General features: G+C 52.2%; 2 protein-coding genes across 4 annotated transcripts in view; one reads left to right on the top strand and one right to left on the bottom strand.

Moving 5' to 3' along the window:
• LOC142462324 (carboxyl-terminal PDZ ligand of neuronal nitric oxide synthase protein) overlaps positions 1-20,724 on the bottom strand; it is a 384,106-nt gene that overhangs the window by 12,375 nt on the left and 351,007 nt on the right. For 2 of the 3 annotated variants that reach the window (XM_075564078.1, XM_075564087.1), the window contains exons 8-10: positions 19,560-19,739; positions 11,323-11,488; positions 9,696-9,848 (exon numbers count right to left, since the gene is read on the bottom strand). In XM_075564078.1, coding sequence (XP_075420193.1) covers positions 9,696-9,848; positions 11,323-11,488; positions 19,560-19,739 — 499 coding nt within the window. Of the gene's footprint in view, positions 1-9,432; positions 9,849-11,322; positions 11,489-19,559; positions 19,740-20,724 lie in introns of those variants that run through there. The other variant, XM_075564096.1, reaches the window with a different exon arrangement.
• On the top strand, positions 532-3,588 carry SPATA46 (spermatogenesis associated 46). The gene is made up of 3 exons (XM_075534417.1): positions 532-634; positions 2,242-2,355; positions 3,062-3,588. The coding sequence occupies exons 1-3, from the start codon at positions 532-534 to the stop codon at positions 3,586-3,588; spliced, it is 744 nt and encodes a 247-aa protein (XP_075390532.1).

The following is a 20,724-nucleotide window of genomic DNA, read 5'->3' as shown; positions in this document are numbered from 1 at the left end:
AATATCAGCCGAGGCACCTCATCTCACCACAAAAACTGCATTAAAAATGTGCTGAAAAACTTGGCTTCTACAAGGGCATACAGAGTACTTTATGACTTATGTTCAGAATGACTTCCAAAAGAATAGGGAAAACATATACCCTAAACCTAAAATGAAAACATAAACAGAAAAGGATTTGGTGGTGGTCGTGTGGTTGTGTGATTACCTGGGAGAAAGATAGAAGAACAGTGATAGGGCCATTCGGAAAGGAAGGAACTTCTAGTACGGGAGGCCGCTGGCCTACTCTCTGGGTGCTTGCAATCAGGCCACGCCCCAAGCGAAGATTGAATCACAAGCCAGAAACCCTAAACCACGTTAGTTAATCTTTTCTTGCAAAAGATTCCATCCACCTTTTAAAGGGGTGGCCTTGCTGGTAAGTGGAATTATGTGATCTTGTGATGTCAACTGCACTCAGAATGTTTATCGTCTGGACGACCCGCCCAGCCTCTTGGGGACAGAAGCTCACTCTCCGGACCCTGCTGTCGTCAGAAGATGGAGAACTTCTCCCTCCTCAGCATTTCTGGACCTCGCATCTCTTCCTCAGCCATGAGCACCTTTCCTGACATCCTTTCCTCCCGTGCCGTGAGTTTACCAGGTAAACTCCGGGGCTGCGAGGACCACAGAGAAGGTGGTTTACTGTTGAAACATTTAACCGAGTACTTGACCAGATCATGTGATAGGCCATGATTTAATGAGAGAGCCAGTGAACACACAGGAGGCAATCATTTGTCAGAAACACAGCACTTGTAGTAAGTAGTCCCTGCTGTCTAATCCTTTCTGGTAAGAGGACAATGGGGGAAACGTGTGGGGCCAAATTTCCGCGTATCCCGCGCTGGCATCTGCACAAGATCTCGAGGTAGCAGTCGGCCACGTACAGAGCATGTGCTGGCTTCTGTGGTTTTGATAAACTGGAGATCTAGACGTCTCAGGTCAGAATGCGAGGGGTCCGGTCACTGAGGGCCGTGGCCTGGAACAAAGCTGGGAGCTCCACGGGGAGCTGCCCTTTGAAGTGCGGTCCGTGGACCTGCAACACCAGCATCACTTGGGAGCTTGCTAGACACGCAGACTCTCAGGCCCAATCCAGACTCTGGAGTCGTGGTTCTTAACCTTCCTAATAATCGCTTCTCGGCCTTTCAGCCAAGATCAAGTGTAGTAACCTTCCTAATGCCGCGACCCTTTAACACAGTTCCTCATGTTGCGGTGACCCCAACTATAAAGTTATTTTTGTTGCTACTTCACAACTGTCGTTTTGCTACAGTTATGACTAGGGTGAACCCTGTGAAAGGGTCGTTTGACGCCACCAAAGGGGTCTCTGCTCTAGCCCTTTGTAGCAGAATCTGCATTTTTAACAAGCTTCCCAGGGGATTCCAATGAACATGGCCATTTGAGGCGTTCTGTTCTGTGGAGCAGCTCTCCCAAGCGTCCAGAGGCCTCCACACCCAGCTCCGATACACGCTCCCAACTGAGCACAGCAACCGCTCCGAGCTTTGAGACAAGTCTCCTTTTAGGCAAGCGTCAGGAGCCACTTCAGCGGCTGGCAGGCAGGTAGGGTCTACCTGAGCAGGTTCTGGCTGTGGAGATGAGATGTTTCTGTTGGAGAATTACCCTTCTCATCGTCCAAGTCTAAAAAACCAAACGCACTACAAGAAGTTGGTTCTAACTCAGAATGACCATTTAGGACACAGAATTGCCCATTTGGGTTTCTGAAACTTCAAATCTTTACAGTAGCCTCATCTTTCTCCAACAGACCGACTGGTGGATTCAAACTGCTGACCTTGTAGTTAGCAGCTCAACTTGTAGTTCTCTATGCCGCTAGGGCTCCCTTATCCTCAAAGGGACTATGTGATCATATATGCCACCAATGACCAGAGCACCATCACTGAACCCTGGGACCCAGATCCCACCTCGTGGTCTATAATATAGCAACATCCTGCATATATAGTGAGCTGCTGGAGGCTCATGTGAGGTTTGGCCAGAAAGAGGTGTGTCCTCTGGACTAGGTTTTACTTCTCCCTCTGGAAGTGGTCATTCCTGGTCTCATTTGGACTCCCCGGGATGCATATTCAGATGCAAGAAAGGACCCTGTTTTGCTCTGGCTTTGAGAAGTCTTCAAGCGCTGGGGTTGAGCCTTGATCTGGGGATGCCCTGGTGAGTCCCCAGCTAGCCTTGCTCAGCTCACCAGAGTCTTTCTTCCTAACGCAGACATTGCAAAGACCGTGACACCTGCTGAGACATCCAGCTCTGCTCAGGCCCTGCCGCCCCAGTACCAAAGCAGCATTCTCCGGCATGGGCTGCCGAGCACAGTGCTTTCACCAGGTGAGGCCGCCTCAACTCTGAGCACACACACATGCCCCACCGGGATGGGCAAGGCTGCCCCCTGAAGATTGGCCTGGGGCTGTTGAGGAAAGAAGGACAGCAAGACACACAAAAAGGCCCCAGCCAGACCACGCACAGTGATGGAAAGAGGGTCTGCCCGGCTGGCCTCTGCGGCGCCTGTGCAATGTGCCCCTGCTTACAGGCAGCAGAGGGTGAGGGGCCTCCAGGGAGGGAGCAGGCGGGTGGCCTGCCCTTGTGTCAGGAGAGAGCTGTGCTGTCACTGGCTGCTTTTTCAGAAGGAGACAGCCAGGCCTTTTCTCCAAGGTGTCTCTGGGAGAGCCTGAGGCTCCAACCATCCAGCGAGCAGTCAAGCCTGTGCACTGACTGCATCTCCCAGGGAGTCAAAGGACCCGATGGAGACCAAGGCTTCTGGATTGAAAGAGGCCCCTCCTCTAGGGATGGAACCGCCACTGTGCTGATAGACACAGCAAACAGCATCTCCGATGGCTCTCCCCCCACAACCTTGACCTGCTCCCTACCAAGGAAGGCAGTAGGGGGTGGGCAGGGGGTGTCACTGAGGTGACCAAAGGTCACCCCGACTGCTTGCCTTCATTCATCCTTTCCTGAACCACCCGATGGCCTCCAGCCAGGCCTCAAGGCTCCCTCCCTGAGGCCAAAGGCTCAGACGCAGCCCTTTCCTTTGCAGACTGCACGGTGGGGGACTCCCAGAATGGGGAGCAGCTGAGACGGAGCTGCACCATCTACCGGCCCTGGTTCTCCCCTTACAGCTACTTCGTCTGCACGGACAAGGAGAGCCATCTGGAGGCCTACAGCTTCCCGGAGGTGCAGCGGGACGAGGGCAGGGGGGACAGCTGCCTTCCCGAGGACATAGCGGAGAGTGCTTGCTCATCTTCCTCCTCCCCCGAGAACACCTGCTCCCGAGAGGCCACCAAGAAATCCAGGCACAGCCTGGACTCCATAGACTACATAACATCCCAGGACATCCTCATGGCTTCCAAGTGGCACCCAGCCCAGCAGCACGGCTACAAGTGTGCGGCCTGCTGCCGCATGTACCCCACCCTGCACTCACTCAAGAGCCACATCAAAGGGGGCTTCAAGGAGGGCTTCAGCTGCAAGGTGTACTACCGAAAGCTCAAAACCCTCTGGGGCAAGGAGCAAAAGGCCCGGCCGGGGGACAGGCTCTCCTCAGGCAGCTGTCAAGCCTTCAAGTAGTCCTTCTGGGTGATGGCGGTCATTCTGCTAGTGGACACCTCAGGTAAATAAGGCACAAAGCCTATTTATGTCTCCAGAGAGATGCCAATAAATCGATGCTAGGCATGGTCTTCTGTCAAGTCTGAGGTCACCCCGCACCATCTACTGTCCCTCTCAGGGCATGCTCCCCATTCCTAGTTTCCCTTCCAAACGGTTGCCTGGCAACGCCAGGAAGCTCCCTGGCTCTCCCTTGAAAGACAACTCCTGGACAGTGGCTCCAGCAGTGAGGTGCGCAGACCAGCAGCCTCAGTATCACCTGGGAACTTGTCAGAAATTACATTCTCAGGCCTCACTCCAGACCAACTGAATTAGACATGTGAGAGGGTGGAGTCAGCAGTCTGCATTTTAACCAGTCCTCTAGGCAACGCCATGGACACACCAGTTTAAGAACCATTCCTCCAGGATCCTGGCCACCTGCTGAGCACCACAACACAGGGCCGCACACCAGGTGGACACACGCTGAAGAGACAAGGGGTGGGCAAGCTCTGTTTATGTGGGAAAGCCTCCCCTTATATAAGTTCTGCCCCATGTGAAAGGCCTCTCAGGAGATCTTCTGAGAGGCAAATAACAGGAAGGACAATCTGCCCTTACGCATTAGAGGCAAATAGAACTGCTCCTTCCCACTGCACACACCAGGCATCCTCAAACTAGGGCCCGCAGGCCACATGCGGCCCACCGAGGACATTTATCCAGCCCGCCGGGTGTTTTTTACTTCAAAATAAGATATGTGCAGTGTGCACAGGAATTTGTTCATAGTTGTTTTTGTTTTTTTTTAACTATAGTCTGGCCCTCCAACGGGTCTGAGGAACAGTGAACTGGACCCCCTTTTAAAAAGTTTGAGGACCCCTGGCATACACCATGGCCACTCACACTTCCAAAAGGCATCTCCTGCATAGGCAGAGCAAAAGGCACTTTTGATCTAGGGAGCTGCTTTACAAGGCTGCTTGGAGCCATATCAAAACCGACCAGTTAGGGACAATATACTACTTCCTATTAACAAGTAATGGATGCCCATGACTCACAGCTAGCTCCCCCAGGCATGGTGGGCACCAGGGCTACAGTGAGGACATGGTTTGCCAACTTTGTGGCTGAAAAGACTGAAGATGAGCTAAATGCTTAGCAATCTTATTCTGGGGTCTTCTTTCCCCGAGGCAGATCGCACATTGTGACTTGGAGTCAATCTTTTCTGTCTTCATTCTGAGGTGGTGTTTCCCTGAGTGGAAAGGCACTCCAAGTCCTCCCCAACCCCAAGTCTTCACCAGGTGGATGGGCAAGCCCTCCTTGGAGAATCCCTTGAATGGGGTTCTTGGGAATGTGGTGGGAGTGGGGGAGGAGGCCCCGCATGGTATCACCACAGTCTGAGAAGAACCAGGAAAGAAGTCAGCTGCTCACCTTGTTGGGCATCCTCTCCCAGCCATGCTCAGACTGGGCGCAAGCCCAAGGGCCACAGCCTGATAGTGTAGAGCCTCGTGTTTCCTCTCTGAAGGCAGGCTTGTGCCGTTACTAGCCCAGCAACCACCTCGGTATAGAGCTCGGAGGAGAGCTTCTGCTCAGCAGAAAAAGGCACCTGGAAATGACTGTCTTGATCGGCAAGGGGCATGGCCTACCCCTCCATTAAGTAAAATTCGAAATGTATCACCGCTGGATTACCACCAAGTCCTCTGCTCCATGCTTTTAAAATGTCGTCTCATTGGCTCTCTGTAGTAGCCTTTAGTTGTCTCCGTTTAACAGGCGAGAAAGCTAAGGCTCAGCTCAGGTCACTCAGCCAGAAGCAGCAGACAGGGCTGCGAGTGTGGTTACTGTGTTTCTCCAAATGTCTCGTCTCACCTGGGCCTGGGCCTGGCACAGTCCCGAGCCTAGCACACTCTGCTTATCACGAGCAGCCAGATGTTCTTGCCCAAGGAATCTGGTTTTCCTAACGTAGGCTTTGGGAGCCCCCGTGGCTCCTTACTGGCCTAGCCCCGCCTTCTCTGCCAGCACGCCACCTCCTCTTTGGGGCTGTGAGGCAACAGCAGACCCCACCCCAGGTGGGCGGGGGCGGAGGCGCCTCTATCCCCAGTGTGGGCATTTCCAGAATGTCCCACTCAGACTCCAACTACATATTACAGACACGTTCCTCTGGGAATTGGTGAATACTTAAGATCTTGGTTATATTCGTATTTAAAACTACAATAATATACAATACCTTTGAAGCACTCAATATTTGCTGCTACTGCCTCTATCATTCCCAAGATGTTTGGAGTTTGAATAGAGCTGGGGTCGGGAGAGTCTGCACACATGGGTAGAGACCAAACCCAAACCCAAGCTCACTGCCATTGAGTCCATTCTGGATCATGGCAAGCCTACAGGACGGAGTAGGGCTGAACCTGTGGGTTTCTAAGCATGTGACTCTTCAGGGGACAGGAAGCCTCATCTTTCTCTCTTGGAGTGGCTGGTGGGCTCAACCTGCTGACCTTGGGGCTGAAAGCTCAACACATAACTCCTAGACCCAGGGATTCTTAGTAGTAACAACACTAGCATTTTGGAACAGCTAATTCTTCGTAGGGGTGGGAGGACTGCCTTGTGCATTACAGGATGTTTAGCAGCATCTTTGGCATCCACCCACTAGTACCAAACTGTGACAACCAAAACGACTGGTCTCCAGGCAGTTCTGACTGTGCCCTGGAGAGCAAAACTGTCCCTGGCTAGAACTACTAATGTGTAGGTGGAAATCCTGCTTTCTGTAGGGCTGGTCTAAGAGAGGACTTCAAAAAGTTAATGGGAAAAAAATTAAATGAAAAGATGGTGAAATTTTTCCAGCAGCTTTTGGAAGCCCCCTGCATATACGTTGCAACTAAGGGTCCTTCCTCCCTCCTCTCCTTCAGGGAATATGTGGATTCTTTCAAAGTACCCAGTCCTTGGAGACCACGTGTTACCCAGCTGAGGCCACCTGGCATGGGAAGTAGAGTGGAGAGAGGGGAGGAAAAGGAGCAAGTGGAATAGAAGAAGAAATAAGAAAGTGACCATGGAAAAGCTTTTAGAAATAAGAAAGGTTTATTTAGCAAAAGCCACTAGACTAGTGACAACATCCAGGGAGTAAGTGCACTTACATTAACAGAATCTTTCCCAGAGAATTAATCCAACAGAGTTAATGACACAACAGTTTAAGGAAGAGAGGGGCCGTTGGGTAGGAGAAAGCATTCAGGCAAAGAGCAAATAAAAGGAGTACAACCCTCAACAAGGCTGGCCGAGAGATGCGAGGCTGTGGAGAGGCGTTACACAGAGCAGTGATGTAAGCAGGAATATAAAGAGTGTAATTTTCAACCCAATGTACAATCCATCTCAGGCAGAGGAATTGTCCCCGGCTCCGTGTCAGTGAGAGCCTGGTGTGCCTGGTGGTCTGTGGTACCCGGGGCAGGCCGCCGGGCTCACAGCCTTTTGTCACCAGCAAGGTAGGCAGGTGCCCCTGGTGTCCACTTGTCCTCCACATCGGTCAGAGTAGGAATAGGAAAGGCGGGAAGGCAGGAGTTGAGTCAGCAGAGCGAGAAGCAGAGGAGAAGGACAGGGTGACATCGCTGTGAAATCAGGTCTAGAACTGTCCCTTTCCTGCCCAGTGGCCTCGGTGGAAGGTTGATGGCTGGTAATCCCCCATGATCGGTTCTTGTCGCACTCTCGGAATGTGCACTGATTTGGGGCACATTGTGGATGAGGGCCACATGCGAGCCTGGCTCCAAGGAGGGACTCAGTGGCAGAGAGGATGGCAGAACAAACCCCCCATGGAGCACCTGAAGGCTCGAGTCTGGAGTGGGCCTCACCCCAGCATTGGCGATAAGCAGCCTCTCTGATTCTTCTCTTTTCTACCTTTCTTCTTGCCCTTCCCAGTTTGTAAGACCATTTTAGAAACTAACTTTCCCATGCCACCCCCCTCTCAAAGTTCCCCCTGCCCCTGCTCTATCCCAACACATACCCCCTCCACTGGCCTAATCCATCAGCCTCTGACTTTATCCTCAGCTCCTGCTTGTAGACTGCGAGCCTCGGGAAACCAGTCCTTCCAGTTCCCTGGACACTGGACATTCTAATGATCTACAAGGTCCCAGATGCCAGGACCCCTGTGATTGAGATTGTGTTAACGAGGCAGCTTCCACCAAGCTGGATTCTTGACCTCTGCTGCTTTTGTTCTGCACATCCCACTCTCCTGGTTCTTCCTTTCCTCACGTAGCAGGGCCTCCTTCCAATGGAGAATCAGAAAAGAAACACAGACCAGCCCCTCTCACTCAGTGGCATGTCAGGAAAGAACACAGATCCTTCACAGATTCTTTAGAGTCAGACACCCTAAAGAATCCCATCGTCTTATCTCAGGTCATGCCTCACAAGCCTGCACACATGTGCATATCTTCTTTCACACATGTACACACACACACACACACACACACACACACACACACACACACACACACACCATTCCTAGGTCCCCTGACACCGGTACATAAATCCCCAAGGAAGGTTAATGTAAAGCTACCTTTATATAATTTGGACTTTCTGGTCTAGAAGAAATCAAGTTGTGGAATAAGAGCTCTTTCATATTTATAAATTATAAAGTCAAGTGAAGGTAGAAGAGTTCTGTTTGGGGGCAACCAAACTTTACTAACTGACCCTCAAAGAATACTGTTGTCTGGGTCTATAGCTTCTTGTCCAGGACAAAGACATTTCTCTGAACATACTATTCCGACAGGTCTCAGCCGTCTTCAGGCATGTTTGAATCTCTGCAACCAGTCCTCACTGCCCCAGCCAGCCTGCTGCACTGAGGGCTGATCTCCAGGTCAGCTCTAGACCATAAAGGTCAAAAGAATTGCACAGGGCACTTGTTGGAGGCATGCTCGAGGTATGCACCCACCGAGACAGGTCATGGGTGATACAGCTATGGTCCTTGATCTAAGTGGCAGTGATTCTGAAGATTAGTGTGTCAGTTACCAGCCCACGTGCTTTTTATTTTTCCCCAGTAAAAACTGACCACCACTATCCAACGGAGGGGACAAGCTGAGAGATAAGGCTGGGCTCCAGCTCAGGCTGGGGCTCGAGGCTTTCTTAGAGGCAAGAGTGAGTGAGTACGGCACTGGCTTCAGCAGACATGGCCCCTGAAAGGTAATACTGGGGAGATGAAGGGACAGTTTCCCACTTTCCATGTAGGAGACCTGGGATTTCAGGCAGGAGGTGGGCACAGGGCTTCCCATACTGAAGTGATCGATGACAGGAAAGACATCCCCCCTCACCCCTCAGGGGCTCCCACAGCAAGAGCCTGGACATCCAACTTAGGAAAACTTTTTGGACCCAATTCATCTAACGCCTACCCAGTGTGACACATCCCAATTTCACACTCGGATGGAAAGGAGTTCCCTATCATTCACAGCTCAGAACAGTCGATAGCAACAACCTGCGCAAGGACCTAGAGAAGGGATTCCTCTCCAGAAAGGTGAGGGGAGGAAGGTTCAGGCAACTCGTAGCCTCCTGATCTCCAAAGACAAAGTACCCGAGAGGGTACCTATGGCTTCCCTTCACAGTCACACGGAGAAGGGGAGCGCAGGGTGGTAGCGGGCACCACACAACAGAGGATAGCGCACAGCGGGGCAGGTTCTGCAGCAGCCTGGGCCTCTCTTGCAGAGTCTCGGCTCAGGGAATCCAAGTTCTTCTCTGCTTGGTCCTCCAGAGCAAAATCCGTACCCATTTCTGAAACCTTACACTCTCGGGGTGTCTCACGGGCCCCTGTATCCTCATCAGTTCACAAGAGTCAGGCAACCCCAAGCACACCGCCGCAGCCTCCCCGAGGCCCTACACTGCAATCTCATCATCCAAGCTATCGCCCAGCTCCTGCCTCTGCAGCACGTTCAGCAGGCGGGGCAGCTCCTCCTGAGACCACGAGTCGCGCTCCTCGCTCTCGTCCGTGTTGGACTCGTACTCAGAAGCGATGCCCGACTCTCGGAACTTGATGAGCTCCAGGCTGCCCAGGAGCGGCTCGCCTGGCGCCAGGGGCGGGGTGTCCTCCGGCGGGAGAAAGCGGAAGCACTCCAGCTTCACCAAGCAGTCGCGCCTACCTAAGGGGCTGCCCACTGGATGGGCAAAGTCAGCCAGGCCCGCGCCCCGCGGCGGTGAGTGCAGGTCCTCCGGCTTGGGCGTCGTGGGGTCGCAGAGTACAGGCAGGGCTCCGGAGCGGAAGGTGATCTCCAGCAAGCTGTCCTGCGAGCCCACTGGAGGGAGAAGCAAGAGGATGGGCAGTGTTAGGCAAGGCGGTTGGTTTGGGGAACCCACTGCTGGCGGTCTCTTGCGCGAGTCTTCCCCTCACCGATTTAGGGCACCTCATAGGGCCTTTGCATGTCTTAACCCTTCCCTCCCTTGCTGCTACAGCTGACAGGGCCAGCCACCCGCTGGCCAGACTCTGCTGCAGTGTCCTGTTTCACCCACACAAGTGTCAATTATGCATGGAGCATTTTTTAGACAGGTTATTCCAGATTGGTCCCCGAATGCCCGAGTGATTAGGTCACTGTGGAGCCATGTAGCCCCTGGGAGGTTCGAGGAACTGGACACAGGAGCTGCGATTTGAATCTCCTTTGTCGGAGTCCGCTTCCCATGTGTAAGCTCGGACAGCGGTCTCTACCACCGCAGGGATCACCCAGGATCCAGTGTGCAGAATTCTGCCACCGTTTCTGGCACAGTGCAAGCAACCCATGGGTAAACTCAACCGAAAGGCAAGGAGATGCGTCCCCTTCGAGAGCTGCCCGGTCCTGTCCAGAGGCAGTATTTCAGCGCCTCAGGTAGCCCCCCTCTACCCATAACAGCAATTACTCTGCTGCCCCTCCACCCAGTCAATGCAGCCATAGATGGTTACTTTTTCTTTCTGGGCTACAGATGTGTGAAGATACTAGTGCCGAGAGAGTGGTACAGATCGGCTGTGTCACCCAAAAGATATATGGAAGTCCCAACCCCTGTAACCGTTCAAGGGATCCTGCTTGGAAACAGGCACTCTATTGCTGTTCATGAGGGCATACCGAAGTAGGCTGCGTCCTAAACCTAATCCCTTCTTATGAGTGTCTTATGAAGGGGAATATAGAGACAGAGAGGCAGACATATGAGGGAAAAGCCATCATATGAAGTCACAGAACACCAAGAAACACCTGAAGCTGAACGATACATGCAAGGTTCTCCCCCACGAGCTGAGGGCCCTGCCAATGCCCTGTATTTGAACTCCCAGTCTACAAAACGGTTCCTGTTCTCCAAAGACACCCACTTGCAGCATTTTTGATATAACCGCAATGAGACGAAGACAGTCAATCTCTAAGCAGGGTGATGCCTCAGACAGCGAGGGCATGACACACAGTAGGTGCTCAGTTGACTGGGGAACAAATCTGAGAAAGAAATGCACTTGCTCAGGAGGCAGGGTACTCCTGCCCCCACTCATTAGTGGCTGGGTGTCGATGTGGCACCAACTCTGTGGAGACAGCCAAGGGCACTGGTTTAGAAGGCAGCTAAGACTCCCTGGGGCCCTGACATTCTGCTATTCCATGAAGAGTATGGACAGGGGATACAAAGCTGCCTCTGTTGTCTGTAGGAACACAGGGGAAAGCAAGGGGTTCCCATAAAGCACGAGAAACCTCATCAGGAAAATAACATGCGCTTCCCAGAGCCGCCACAGAGTGGGGCGAGGCTGGGCAGGGCGTCACTTACTGGCGTTCTGTCCCGACAGCTTCAGCTCCAGCTCCTGCACCTGCTTCACCAGCAGCGAGATGTGCTGGAGCATGTCCTTGTTCTGCAGCAGGAGCTGGTGCACACGAGCCTGGGCCTCCAGCCGTGCCGCAGCCTCCGCAGCCAACTGGTCCTTCAGCAAGTGAACCTGCAGCCAGAAGGGGAAACAGGGCCGGGCAAAGAAGGGAGAGAGAGAACTTGGTAAAAGCCGCTGGTGCACATCCAAGACCAGAGACTTCCCCTCTGCTCATGTCAAGACGAGGAAGCCTTTCCTGGGCAAGGGGCATCAGGGCCTTTTTATTCAGGAGAGAGAGGCAGAAAACAAAATGGGTCACTTGACCCATATATCTCTCGGTGCCCCAAGTGAGGCTCGGTCATGGTGCACCTCCTGTCAGCCTGGGCCTCACATCAAGACCATGAGGCAGGAAAGAGCCATTGTCTGATTCCCCTCAACACCTGGTGCCCCATCCTTATCACAAGAAGTCCCCCAGCAACTTAAAAACAGATTGATACATGAGCAAAGAAGAGTGCTACAGCAAACTCCCAATCTTTGCTCCCCCTTAACATACGGCATGGGAAGCACCCCTGTGACCTTGCTGAATCACCGGGAGGTCCCCGCAAAGCCACCTTATCTTTCCATGTGTGCTGCTGTTCAGCTTCTTCATGCCTGTACATTCCCTTTTTATTTTCCACAACACCTAGAACTGCACTGCACCCCTCGCAGGGGTCAGGCATTTGTGGACCGACTCATGCTAGGATGTCCTCCAACACTCTGGGAGGACTGAGGTGATTGGCAACCAGAGGAAGTCTACAGAGCCAGCCCTCTGGGGGAGCAGGACCTTGTCAGTTCACAGACTCCCCCTCCCCTATGGGAGACAAACGCATGGCTATAGACTCCATTCTGATTTATAGTAACTGGATAGGACTGAGAACTGCCTCTGGGTTTTCTGAGTCTATTAGTTCTAACGAGCAGAAAGCATCTTTCTCCTGTGGAGCAGCTGAGGGGTTCGAACTGCTGACCTTGTAGTTAGCAGCCCAGCATGTTCCCCACTCCACCCCCAGCTCTCCCTAGCAACGGCAGGCTCACAGGGATGGGGGCCATGGTGTGGGGACAAACTCCGTGGGAGGTAATACGGGACAGTTCTATCAGACTCTCTCTTGAGGAAATGTGTTGCCTAGGCAGTAACACTGTAACATTAGAAAGTGAATCAAGGGACTCTGGGGACAGAGGGGTCATATCACGGCAGTTAGGGGCAACGGAATGGGGAGGGTGGTTCAGAAGGCCTTTGAAGAAAGGAAGGAAACAGATAAATGTGGTGACCTTAGCCACAGCAAGCTGTGGTTCATCAGTACAGAGCGGGGACTAACACGTGAGCTGACCGGGGCACGGCAGGTGAGGAAAGAGGTGGAGGAGAGGGGAAGGAAGAAGGGGCTCAAGAGCTAGCTGACCCTCCTGCCCCAAACACAAGTGCTCTAGACTTCTGAAGAGTGGATTGTTCCAAAGGAACTCGTATCTTATCAGGAGTCAGGGACTGTGTGCACCCAGCACTTGACCAGGGCTGACCACAGGCCCTGCTGGCCTGGAGCTTTACCTCCCAACAGTGCAAAGAGCATCATCCTCTTTGGCCAATTCCATTCCAGATTTGAAGACTTGACCTTGTAGGTGACTGTGCTTCTGAGTGGAGGCTCTAATGAGATTAGCTGACACTTTCCATTAGTGACTCCCCAAGGCGGGGCCCATCTGCCCCTGCAACGGAAATGCCTAAGGAATCTATGACAAATCTGTCCTTCACAAAGCACCCTTAAGGGCAGAATATATATCCTGTCAAGATGTTGGTCTCATCTGCTGCCTTACACGAACTGTGAAGAGATCCAGAGAGTACCGAGAACAGGGAGATATGTGCCAATAATATTTTAATCTGGATTTCAGATGGTAGTTGGCTATCTTTCCTGGAAACTGAGGCACAAAGCCATTTCACCAGGAGACCTCCAAATGTTATTACCATGGGAAGCCCTTTCCTGGTCTAGCTTGCCCTTCCACCTTAAAATGCAGCTTCTAATGCTAACTAACGGCCCCAGGGCAAGGAGCACCAGGAACATTTTCTATTTTCTATGGAGTCAAACAGGAATGCCAGGCAGAGATGTGGAAGAAAGTGTTTGAGGGGATGTTGTGGTAGTTATATAATCTGTTGTCAATTTGAGACAAGAGTGGAGGGGTGGAGAGTCTAGTCTGTCATTCATGTTGTAGCTTGATTTGGAGATGCTGTGGAGATAAAATGGCTCGCTGGAGGTGGGACAAACGCTCACTCCCTGGGAGACATTATTGAGGAAGAACCTAATGGATGTTTTCTCAATATTCAATTGCTCTTTTACATAAAGCTCTTTCTTAGACATGAGTTTCTATGAATTTGTGTCTCTAGTCTACATGGAATAACACAGATGTACACAGAGAAAGTAGAGGATTCTGTGTACTCCTACCTAATGCATTTTGAGGGTTCCCTGCACACACGAGGTAGGCTCAGGTCTCTGCACCCTGCAACAGAACAGGCCACTGGGAAACAGTGGCTTGGAAATGGATACGCATGGGTCTGTTGGCGACTTCCAATATAAGTGCCTCTCTTCTCTCTGGGCCTCAGTCTCTGCATCTGTCGAGTGAAAGGGCTGACTAGAGGCGCAGGCAGCCTGGTTCCACACCCAGGAGCACAGTGGTCCATACTAGGGGCCATTTGCTTGGAGTCTCTTGCCTATCACTCCTACATCCCCACTGTGAGGTCAGAGAATCAAGGAAGAGTTTCCTCCCATAAGAGCCAAGAGAGAGAGAGAGAGAGAGAGAGAGAGAGAGAGAGAGAGAGAGAGAGCGAGAGAGCGAGCTGGGAGCTTCTTTGGCAGGTACTCACTTTCCCAAAGGCGAACTATCTGGCCAAACATATAAGAAGACCCCCTGGTTTAAATGCTCCCAACACAAATGAGCTGGCAGGAAGGGGAGTGAGGAAACCCTCTGGAGCAGTGGTTCTCAACCTGTGGGTCGTGACTCCTTGGGTCGCCCGATTCACAGTAGCAAAATGACAGTGATGAAGTAGCAATGAAAATAATTTTATGGTTGGGGGTCACCACAACATGAGGAACTGTCTGAAAGGGTCGCGGCATGAGGAAGGTTGGGAACCACTGCTCTGGAGGCTGAGGGCCCCTCATATCAGGTTCAACAAAAATTTCACCTTGGCACACACGAGCTGTGCCATTTCAGGTACAGTAAGACCTGCAGATGACAACCTCCGCAAAGCAGAAATCAGTCGAGAAGGAGAACGCCCATATTTCCCACTAAATAAAGAGCTACCGAAAAGTGGTGACTGGTCTGTCAAAAGCAGAAAACTTTCCAGACCCAGAAATGTCACCTTCTGGTTCTTTGAGTTTCACTGCCCTCCAGCACCCTGTGAACTTGAGCGCAGGCGCTAGCCAACACTGATGAGCCCTGGGCCTCCTCTGCAGCCCTCCATGGTGACATCAGGCCGTAGGCGGCAGCAGCCTGCGCATTAGGAGAGCCCCAACCAGGCCATGTGGAGACAAAGCAGTCAGAACTGCTCTCTAACTCGGAGACAACGTAACAACCTCGGCACTTGGCAGATGTAGGTCCAGTCCAGAAACCATTAAATGAGGCCTTGGTTGGGGCAGCTGGGGTCAGTGGTCCGCATATTCATGGAACAGAAGCAGAGAACATTTCCTAGCAGGCAGATGGGGAGTTTTGTGTGTTTAGCACATTTCTCTTTCAAAGATTTAAACACCTTTGCAAAGTCAATGCCCCTCCAGAGGTACCACCAAACCCCAAACAACCCCCTTGCTGGGGAGTCTCTTCAGGTCATGCTGACCCCAGGGGCCGGGTGGAGCCATTCCCTGGGGCTTTCTTGTCTGTGTTTTTAATGGAAGCACTTGGCTAGGCCATTTTACCAGGGGGCTGCTGGGGGCGGCTCCAATGCCAGCCCTGAGGGTCACAGTCAAGTGCAAACTATTGACTCTGCACCAGGCCCTTTGGCAAAGGTGGTGGTGTAGTTAGGGGCCATCGAGCTGATTTTCTGCTCAGAGCCAGTGACCCCTTGTGACAGAGTAGAATAGTCCATTGGGTTTTCAAGGCTGACCCCCAAATGCTGGCAGGTTGCCAGGTTTTTCTCTTACAGAGTCACTGGGTAGAGTCACCAGCCAACACTTAACCATTGTGGCCCAAGGCTCCTGGGAAGGTAAGCATGAGCATCTCCTTTCCAGAGCCGTGTCATCTTCGACAGCAACTTTTTCCAGGCACAAACCAAGCCTGTGGGAGGCCTCAACCTGGAGTGTCAGGGACCCGATGCCCACTCCTGGGTTACAGCCCCAGTTCTACACGCCTACATCCCACCCTGCACCCGCCAACACTAGGCCTCTCCCCCAAGCTCTCCCACCCACCTCCCCACCCCACCCAGCAAAACCACCACCCCAATCGCTCTCCAGCCCACTTGCCTGGACTCCAGCTCCTCCATCAGAAGTGGGGGCAGGGCCAGGCTGAAGTTAGGGAGCGGTGGGCACATGGAAATGGCAGTGGAGAGAACCAGAGCAATTTGCCCCCCACACAGGACACACAAGCAGAGGTGGGCGGAGCTGGCCCGACATGCATACAGCAGGGACTGGGCAATGCACTCAGGGCACTGGGCATGGGGAAAAGCCATGAGGACAGGTGCTAACTCTGGGGTCTGGGGAGTGGGGTGCAGAGTTTTCAATTTAGCACAGCTCCTCACACTAACCACAGCACACAAGACTGCGAAGCGCAAATAACCAATTACCTGTTCTCAGCAAGCGGAGACATAGCAGGGCGAGAGGGAATCTTTAAATAGCAACCCCAAGCTGCACTAACAGTTCTCCTTCGTTATGAGCTGGCTGGGAATTGGCAAATGGCAAACTAACGTGGCCTACTTAACAGCTACAGCTGATCTGGGGATCAACCTTGGCCTTGGCCATGCGGATGCCAGCTACTTCTTCCCATATGCGTTCACGGCTAGGTTGAGCCCTCATTTCCATCCGATGTCTGCTCCGCCTGAAAGCAGGAAGCTAGTGCAGCCAGACAAGCCTCATGCTGGGTGTGGAGGGTGGCAGGGGGAGCGGTTTGGGCTAAAGGGTCCACTATTTACACTGAGGTCTAACCTAGGAATACTGATGAACTTGTTGGGCACAACATTTGCCCGGATACCTTTAAGGGCATAGCAGACTCCTGGTAGGCCAGCTCGGAACCAACTTTGGTTAAGGCTGGGAGAGACCTTGAGGTCTTAACCCAATCAGAACACCTTCAAGGAAACCTATGCCAGGGTTCTGATGACGACAGAATAACCAGATTAGTCTGGGAGAATAAAGGGGAGTGGGGGGGAGTGGGAGATGGGTATATAATTCAAGTGACCTTAAGAATGCACCTGTCTGCAAGGAAGTCTGTCTTCTGCCTTAGAGCATGCATGTTCTCACCTGATGTCCCAGCTGATGCTGGAGCTTTACCCACTGGAATCCTGGGGCTGCTGGCAGTGTCAGGGCGACAGCCAGAAATGACTGATGCGAAGAAAGACAGAGGCTTTGCAGCTTGGTGGCAACAGCATGTGACAGACAAGTAAAAGCTGGCCTTGAACAAGTAAACGCTGACCTCAAACTGAGCTCAGAAACCAGTCTCCGCTCACACAGAGAACCCCAGGGTGCTGGGTTGGATTTATTTGAAATGCTTGAAAGATGCCATGGAAAAGCTATCGATTTATGCCTCTTCATCTCTCATATGATTGCTTTCACCCAAGGATCTGGAGACGAACAAAAAGTCTGAGCAAATGCTACCAAGAGATGGGAGAAAGAGGAGTACGCAGAGATGTGCCACTGAAGGTTGACTGGATCCATGAGCATGATGGATGGGAACGGGAAGCCAGCAGAGAGAGATACCACCACCCTGGCTGCCTTCCTAGGTAGCAAAGAAAACAAGATGCAAATACAAGATAGGTGCTCAGAGATTGCCTGATGGGATGCTAGAGACTAGAGGAACAGACCTGATCAGAGGACCTCTGAGGTTGTGTCCAACTTAGAAGATTCTAGAAGAGCTTATGATCCTATGCAAAGTTGTCTCACAAAAGTGGGATTTCATCTCACTATGGTAGCCTTTCAATCATCTGCTGGAACTGAGCGTCAACCTGAGCACATCCAACGATAATCAACTCAACAGATTCCAAATGAATAGGAGGTTGCAGGTGTCCCAGCTTGGGGAACTGACCGGAACTGCCAGGCACCAGCATCACACTTCCCACCCCCAGGTCTTCTGTCTTCAAGGAGAGAGTCACATAAAATCAGTCAGCACAGCACTGACCCAGGACATAGTGCAGCCTAGCTCTGTCTGCAAAACCCACTCTTGGGGTTTCATCCCAACTGGGATTGACCCAGGTTGTTATGGGTCTAGCTGCTCTGTAGAACAGCGCTTCCTTGGACTGCCACAACACAACTGTTGTTGCGTACATTATACAGTGACAAACAGTTTCTCTTTAGTATTTAGCAGTAACCTCCAATTTAAATGCCTGTACGATAATATTCATCATGAATATGCATCAAGCCCATTCGCAGATAAATAATAATTACTTGGCAATTGATATGCTGAAAGAGATCAGTACAATCGTCAAATGGATTTGTAGTCTGTGAAACTTTTGGAAACGATTCCAGAGTTTCGGATGGACCCCAAGTTGGAGCGTGCACGCAGGCTTTGTGCCTCCGGGGGTGGGCTTTCTTGGGAGTGCTGGGCAATCATTAGGGACAGCAGATGCATTTGCTGATTTGACAAAGAAAGACTGCTCAATGCCCACCCTGCAATTTAAGAATCCATTAAGGACATTCCCTCCTCTGGTTGGCTTTGGGGACACCTGCAAATCCTCCCAGCAACAGCACCCCTCCTTTTGTTGCATGGCCAGATTTTATAAAAGGCTCGAATAACTCTTATTCTCAGGAAGCCAGGTAGCCAGCTTGGGCCCCAGGCCTAGGTCAGTGTGAGATCATCCTCCAGGGTCTATTCAAGATTCATGTGCTAGCCGATCAGGCAAGGCTGCAGGCTGCTTGCTCATGGTACAGGCACGGGAAAGCCAGCCCTGCCGGGTGACTCACTCCACCCAAGAGCCAGGAGAAGAGGGAGCAAAAGTGCAGCAGGAGCCCGTAACTGCTCCCGGGTGAAGTGTTCTCCCTGCCATTCCAGAACCCTCACTCAGATGCAGAATGCATCTGTGCATAGCAACTCTCTCCTACACTCCCCAATCCCGCTGCCCCACCCTCTCTGTCTTCTTCCCCCACTTAGGTCCTGCCCTGCCAGACCTGTGCCCTTAAGGTTCAGCCTTTATCTCAATGGTGTGAGTGCATGTCTTCGCTGACTGGGGTTAAAATGAACCCCAGATGTAGAGGTTCCAACAAAGTTGTTGACTATCATGCCCTTCACAGAAAGCGATAGAAAGAACCCCTGCTTACAACACTGTGAGAAATGAACACCATCCTTCCCCTGCCGCCCCCCCCCCCAAGTTTTTAGTAGCCCAGTAAGTCTTTGAAGCTCTGATAATATTTGGGCCTTGAGGACCAAGCCAATTCAAGGTGCAAATCGTATACCTAAATTCCTGCAAGTAAGATGTCACTTGAATGAATTCTAAGGCCAGGACTGTACCAAATACTGCCTGGAATAAGTGGGGCACCGCCGGAGGCTGAGGCGCATTGTTATGGACAAGGAGGTGGGAAGGGGAGGGGAGCACTCTTTGCAAGGGAGGTTGGCACAAATACATCCTTGAAGCACTTTTAAGGGTGGCATCACAAGTCCCACCTGTCCTGACTCCAAAGGCATCCTTCCCTACTCCAACGCCCAGAAAAGAAGGCAGGGAGGAAAGGTGGAATTGTGTGCCTCTTTGTCCTTGCGACAGAATGGTAAGAGTGAGTCATCATCCAGCAACATCCAGCCAAGCCAGCCAAGCCCAGTTCAGAGCCGGGGGAGGGGGGGTATACATGGGAAACCAAAAATGTTTCTTTCCATTTCAACCGCATCCCCCATCTCTCTCCCTCCCGCCTCCCTGGGTCCCTAACAAGCAATGATCAGACAGCACGAGCGGTTCCTTAGGCTCCCTAGCTTTTAAACCTGCCCTGAGCCCCTGGCTAGGGAAGGCGCCTCAAGCCCATGAGAGCGGAGCCTGTGAAGTAGGGAGGAGGCTGAGGAGAACCTGGGCCACAGCCACTTGAGTCTGCTGCTGCTGCTGCTGGAGGAGCTGCTGCAGGAGTTGCATCTGGTGGTGGCTGGACAGTGGCGTCCCGGAGCCCAAGGCTGGTGGCTTCGAGGAAGAGGAGGGAAGTAGCATCCTGGGCGAGGCTGACAGCATGGGCTCCTGTGGGTGGGGGGAAACCTAGAGGAGAAGAGACAGCAGGGTATGACACATGGGCCGGCGCCATTTTTAGAGAGCTCACTCAGTCCATGTAGACATAGCCACGAATGTGGGCCAGGTGAAACGGCCCCTTTGTAACGCACAGCTGGGAATGCCGATGTCTTCTGTGGAAACAGGAGTGGGGAATTCAAAGATGGTGTACATGGGTGGAAACTCATTGTGGATACTTCAATAGTTGGGCCGATGTGATGGAGGACAAAAAACTCAACCTCCCTGCCTTCGAGCCAATTCTTAGAGGACAGAGTAGAACTGCCCCCAGGGGTTTCTCAGACTCCAAATCTTGACACCAGTAGACAGCCTCATCTTTCTCCCTCAAAGAGGCTGGTGGTTTTGAACTGCTGACCTTGTGGTGAACAGCCCAACTCATTACCATTAAGCCACCTGTGATGGGAGAAAGAGAACTGAAATCGCCCCATCTTGGGCCCACCACTAACAAATGATACTATGTTTTTGAATCGATTTCTATAGAAGTGGCTACCTACCACCCTACTACCTCATTGGAGGAGGAGGTCACGTGACAGGAGGGAGCTCCATAATCCTCCACCGCCTCCATTCACAGTGAAGCACACGGGGGAAGCAAGTTTGGGTATTAAAACAAATAATGATCAGGAGAGAGACTTCCCTCTTCAGCAGAAAGTGGTCTCTGCTCCCTTTCCTGAGTCTCTTCTACAAGTGGGCACTTGTAGGAGGTCGGCTTCTGCACCTCATTCCGTCATTATGGAACTGCAGGGAGGGGCCGTTTGCCTCCGGGGTCCGCTGCGGATCCTTCCTCTGACAATGGGAGAGGAAGAGACCCACAGTGCTGCCACTTGGTAGGGAACACACCCGCGCACCAAACTCCACTGACCTCCAAACTAGACGCCTTCCCCCTCGGTATATGAATGATGGGGAACCTGGGTGCCCACAGGGCCACACTCTTACTGTTCTTCCTTCTAGTGGTCTTCTC

This window comes from Tenrec ecaudatus, chromosome 1 (assembly GCF_050624435.1).
Source record: "Tenrec ecaudatus isolate mTenEca1 chromosome 1, mTenEca1.hap1, whole genome shotgun sequence".
In the NCBI taxonomy this organism is placed as follows: Eukaryota; Metazoa; Chordata; class Mammalia; order Afrosoricida; family Tenrecidae; genus Tenrec; species Tenrec ecaudatus.
This window is presented reverse-complemented; position numbering and strand designations above follow the sequence as displayed.

Bases quoted from the DNA above. Each gene is read 5' to 3' on its own strand.
- SPATA46 (XM_075534417.1), top strand. From the start codon at position 532: ATGGAGAACTTCTCCCTCCTCAGCATTTCTGGACCTCGCATCTCTTCC. The intron at 635-2,241 runs GTAAACTCCGGG...TTCCTAACGCAG, and splicing joins CCGTGCCGTGAGTTTACCAG to ACATTGCAAAGACCGTGACA. The intron at 2,356-3,061 runs GTGAGGCCGCCT...TTTCCTTTGCAG, and splicing joins GAGCACAGTGCTTTCACCAG to ACTGCACGGTGGGGGACTCC.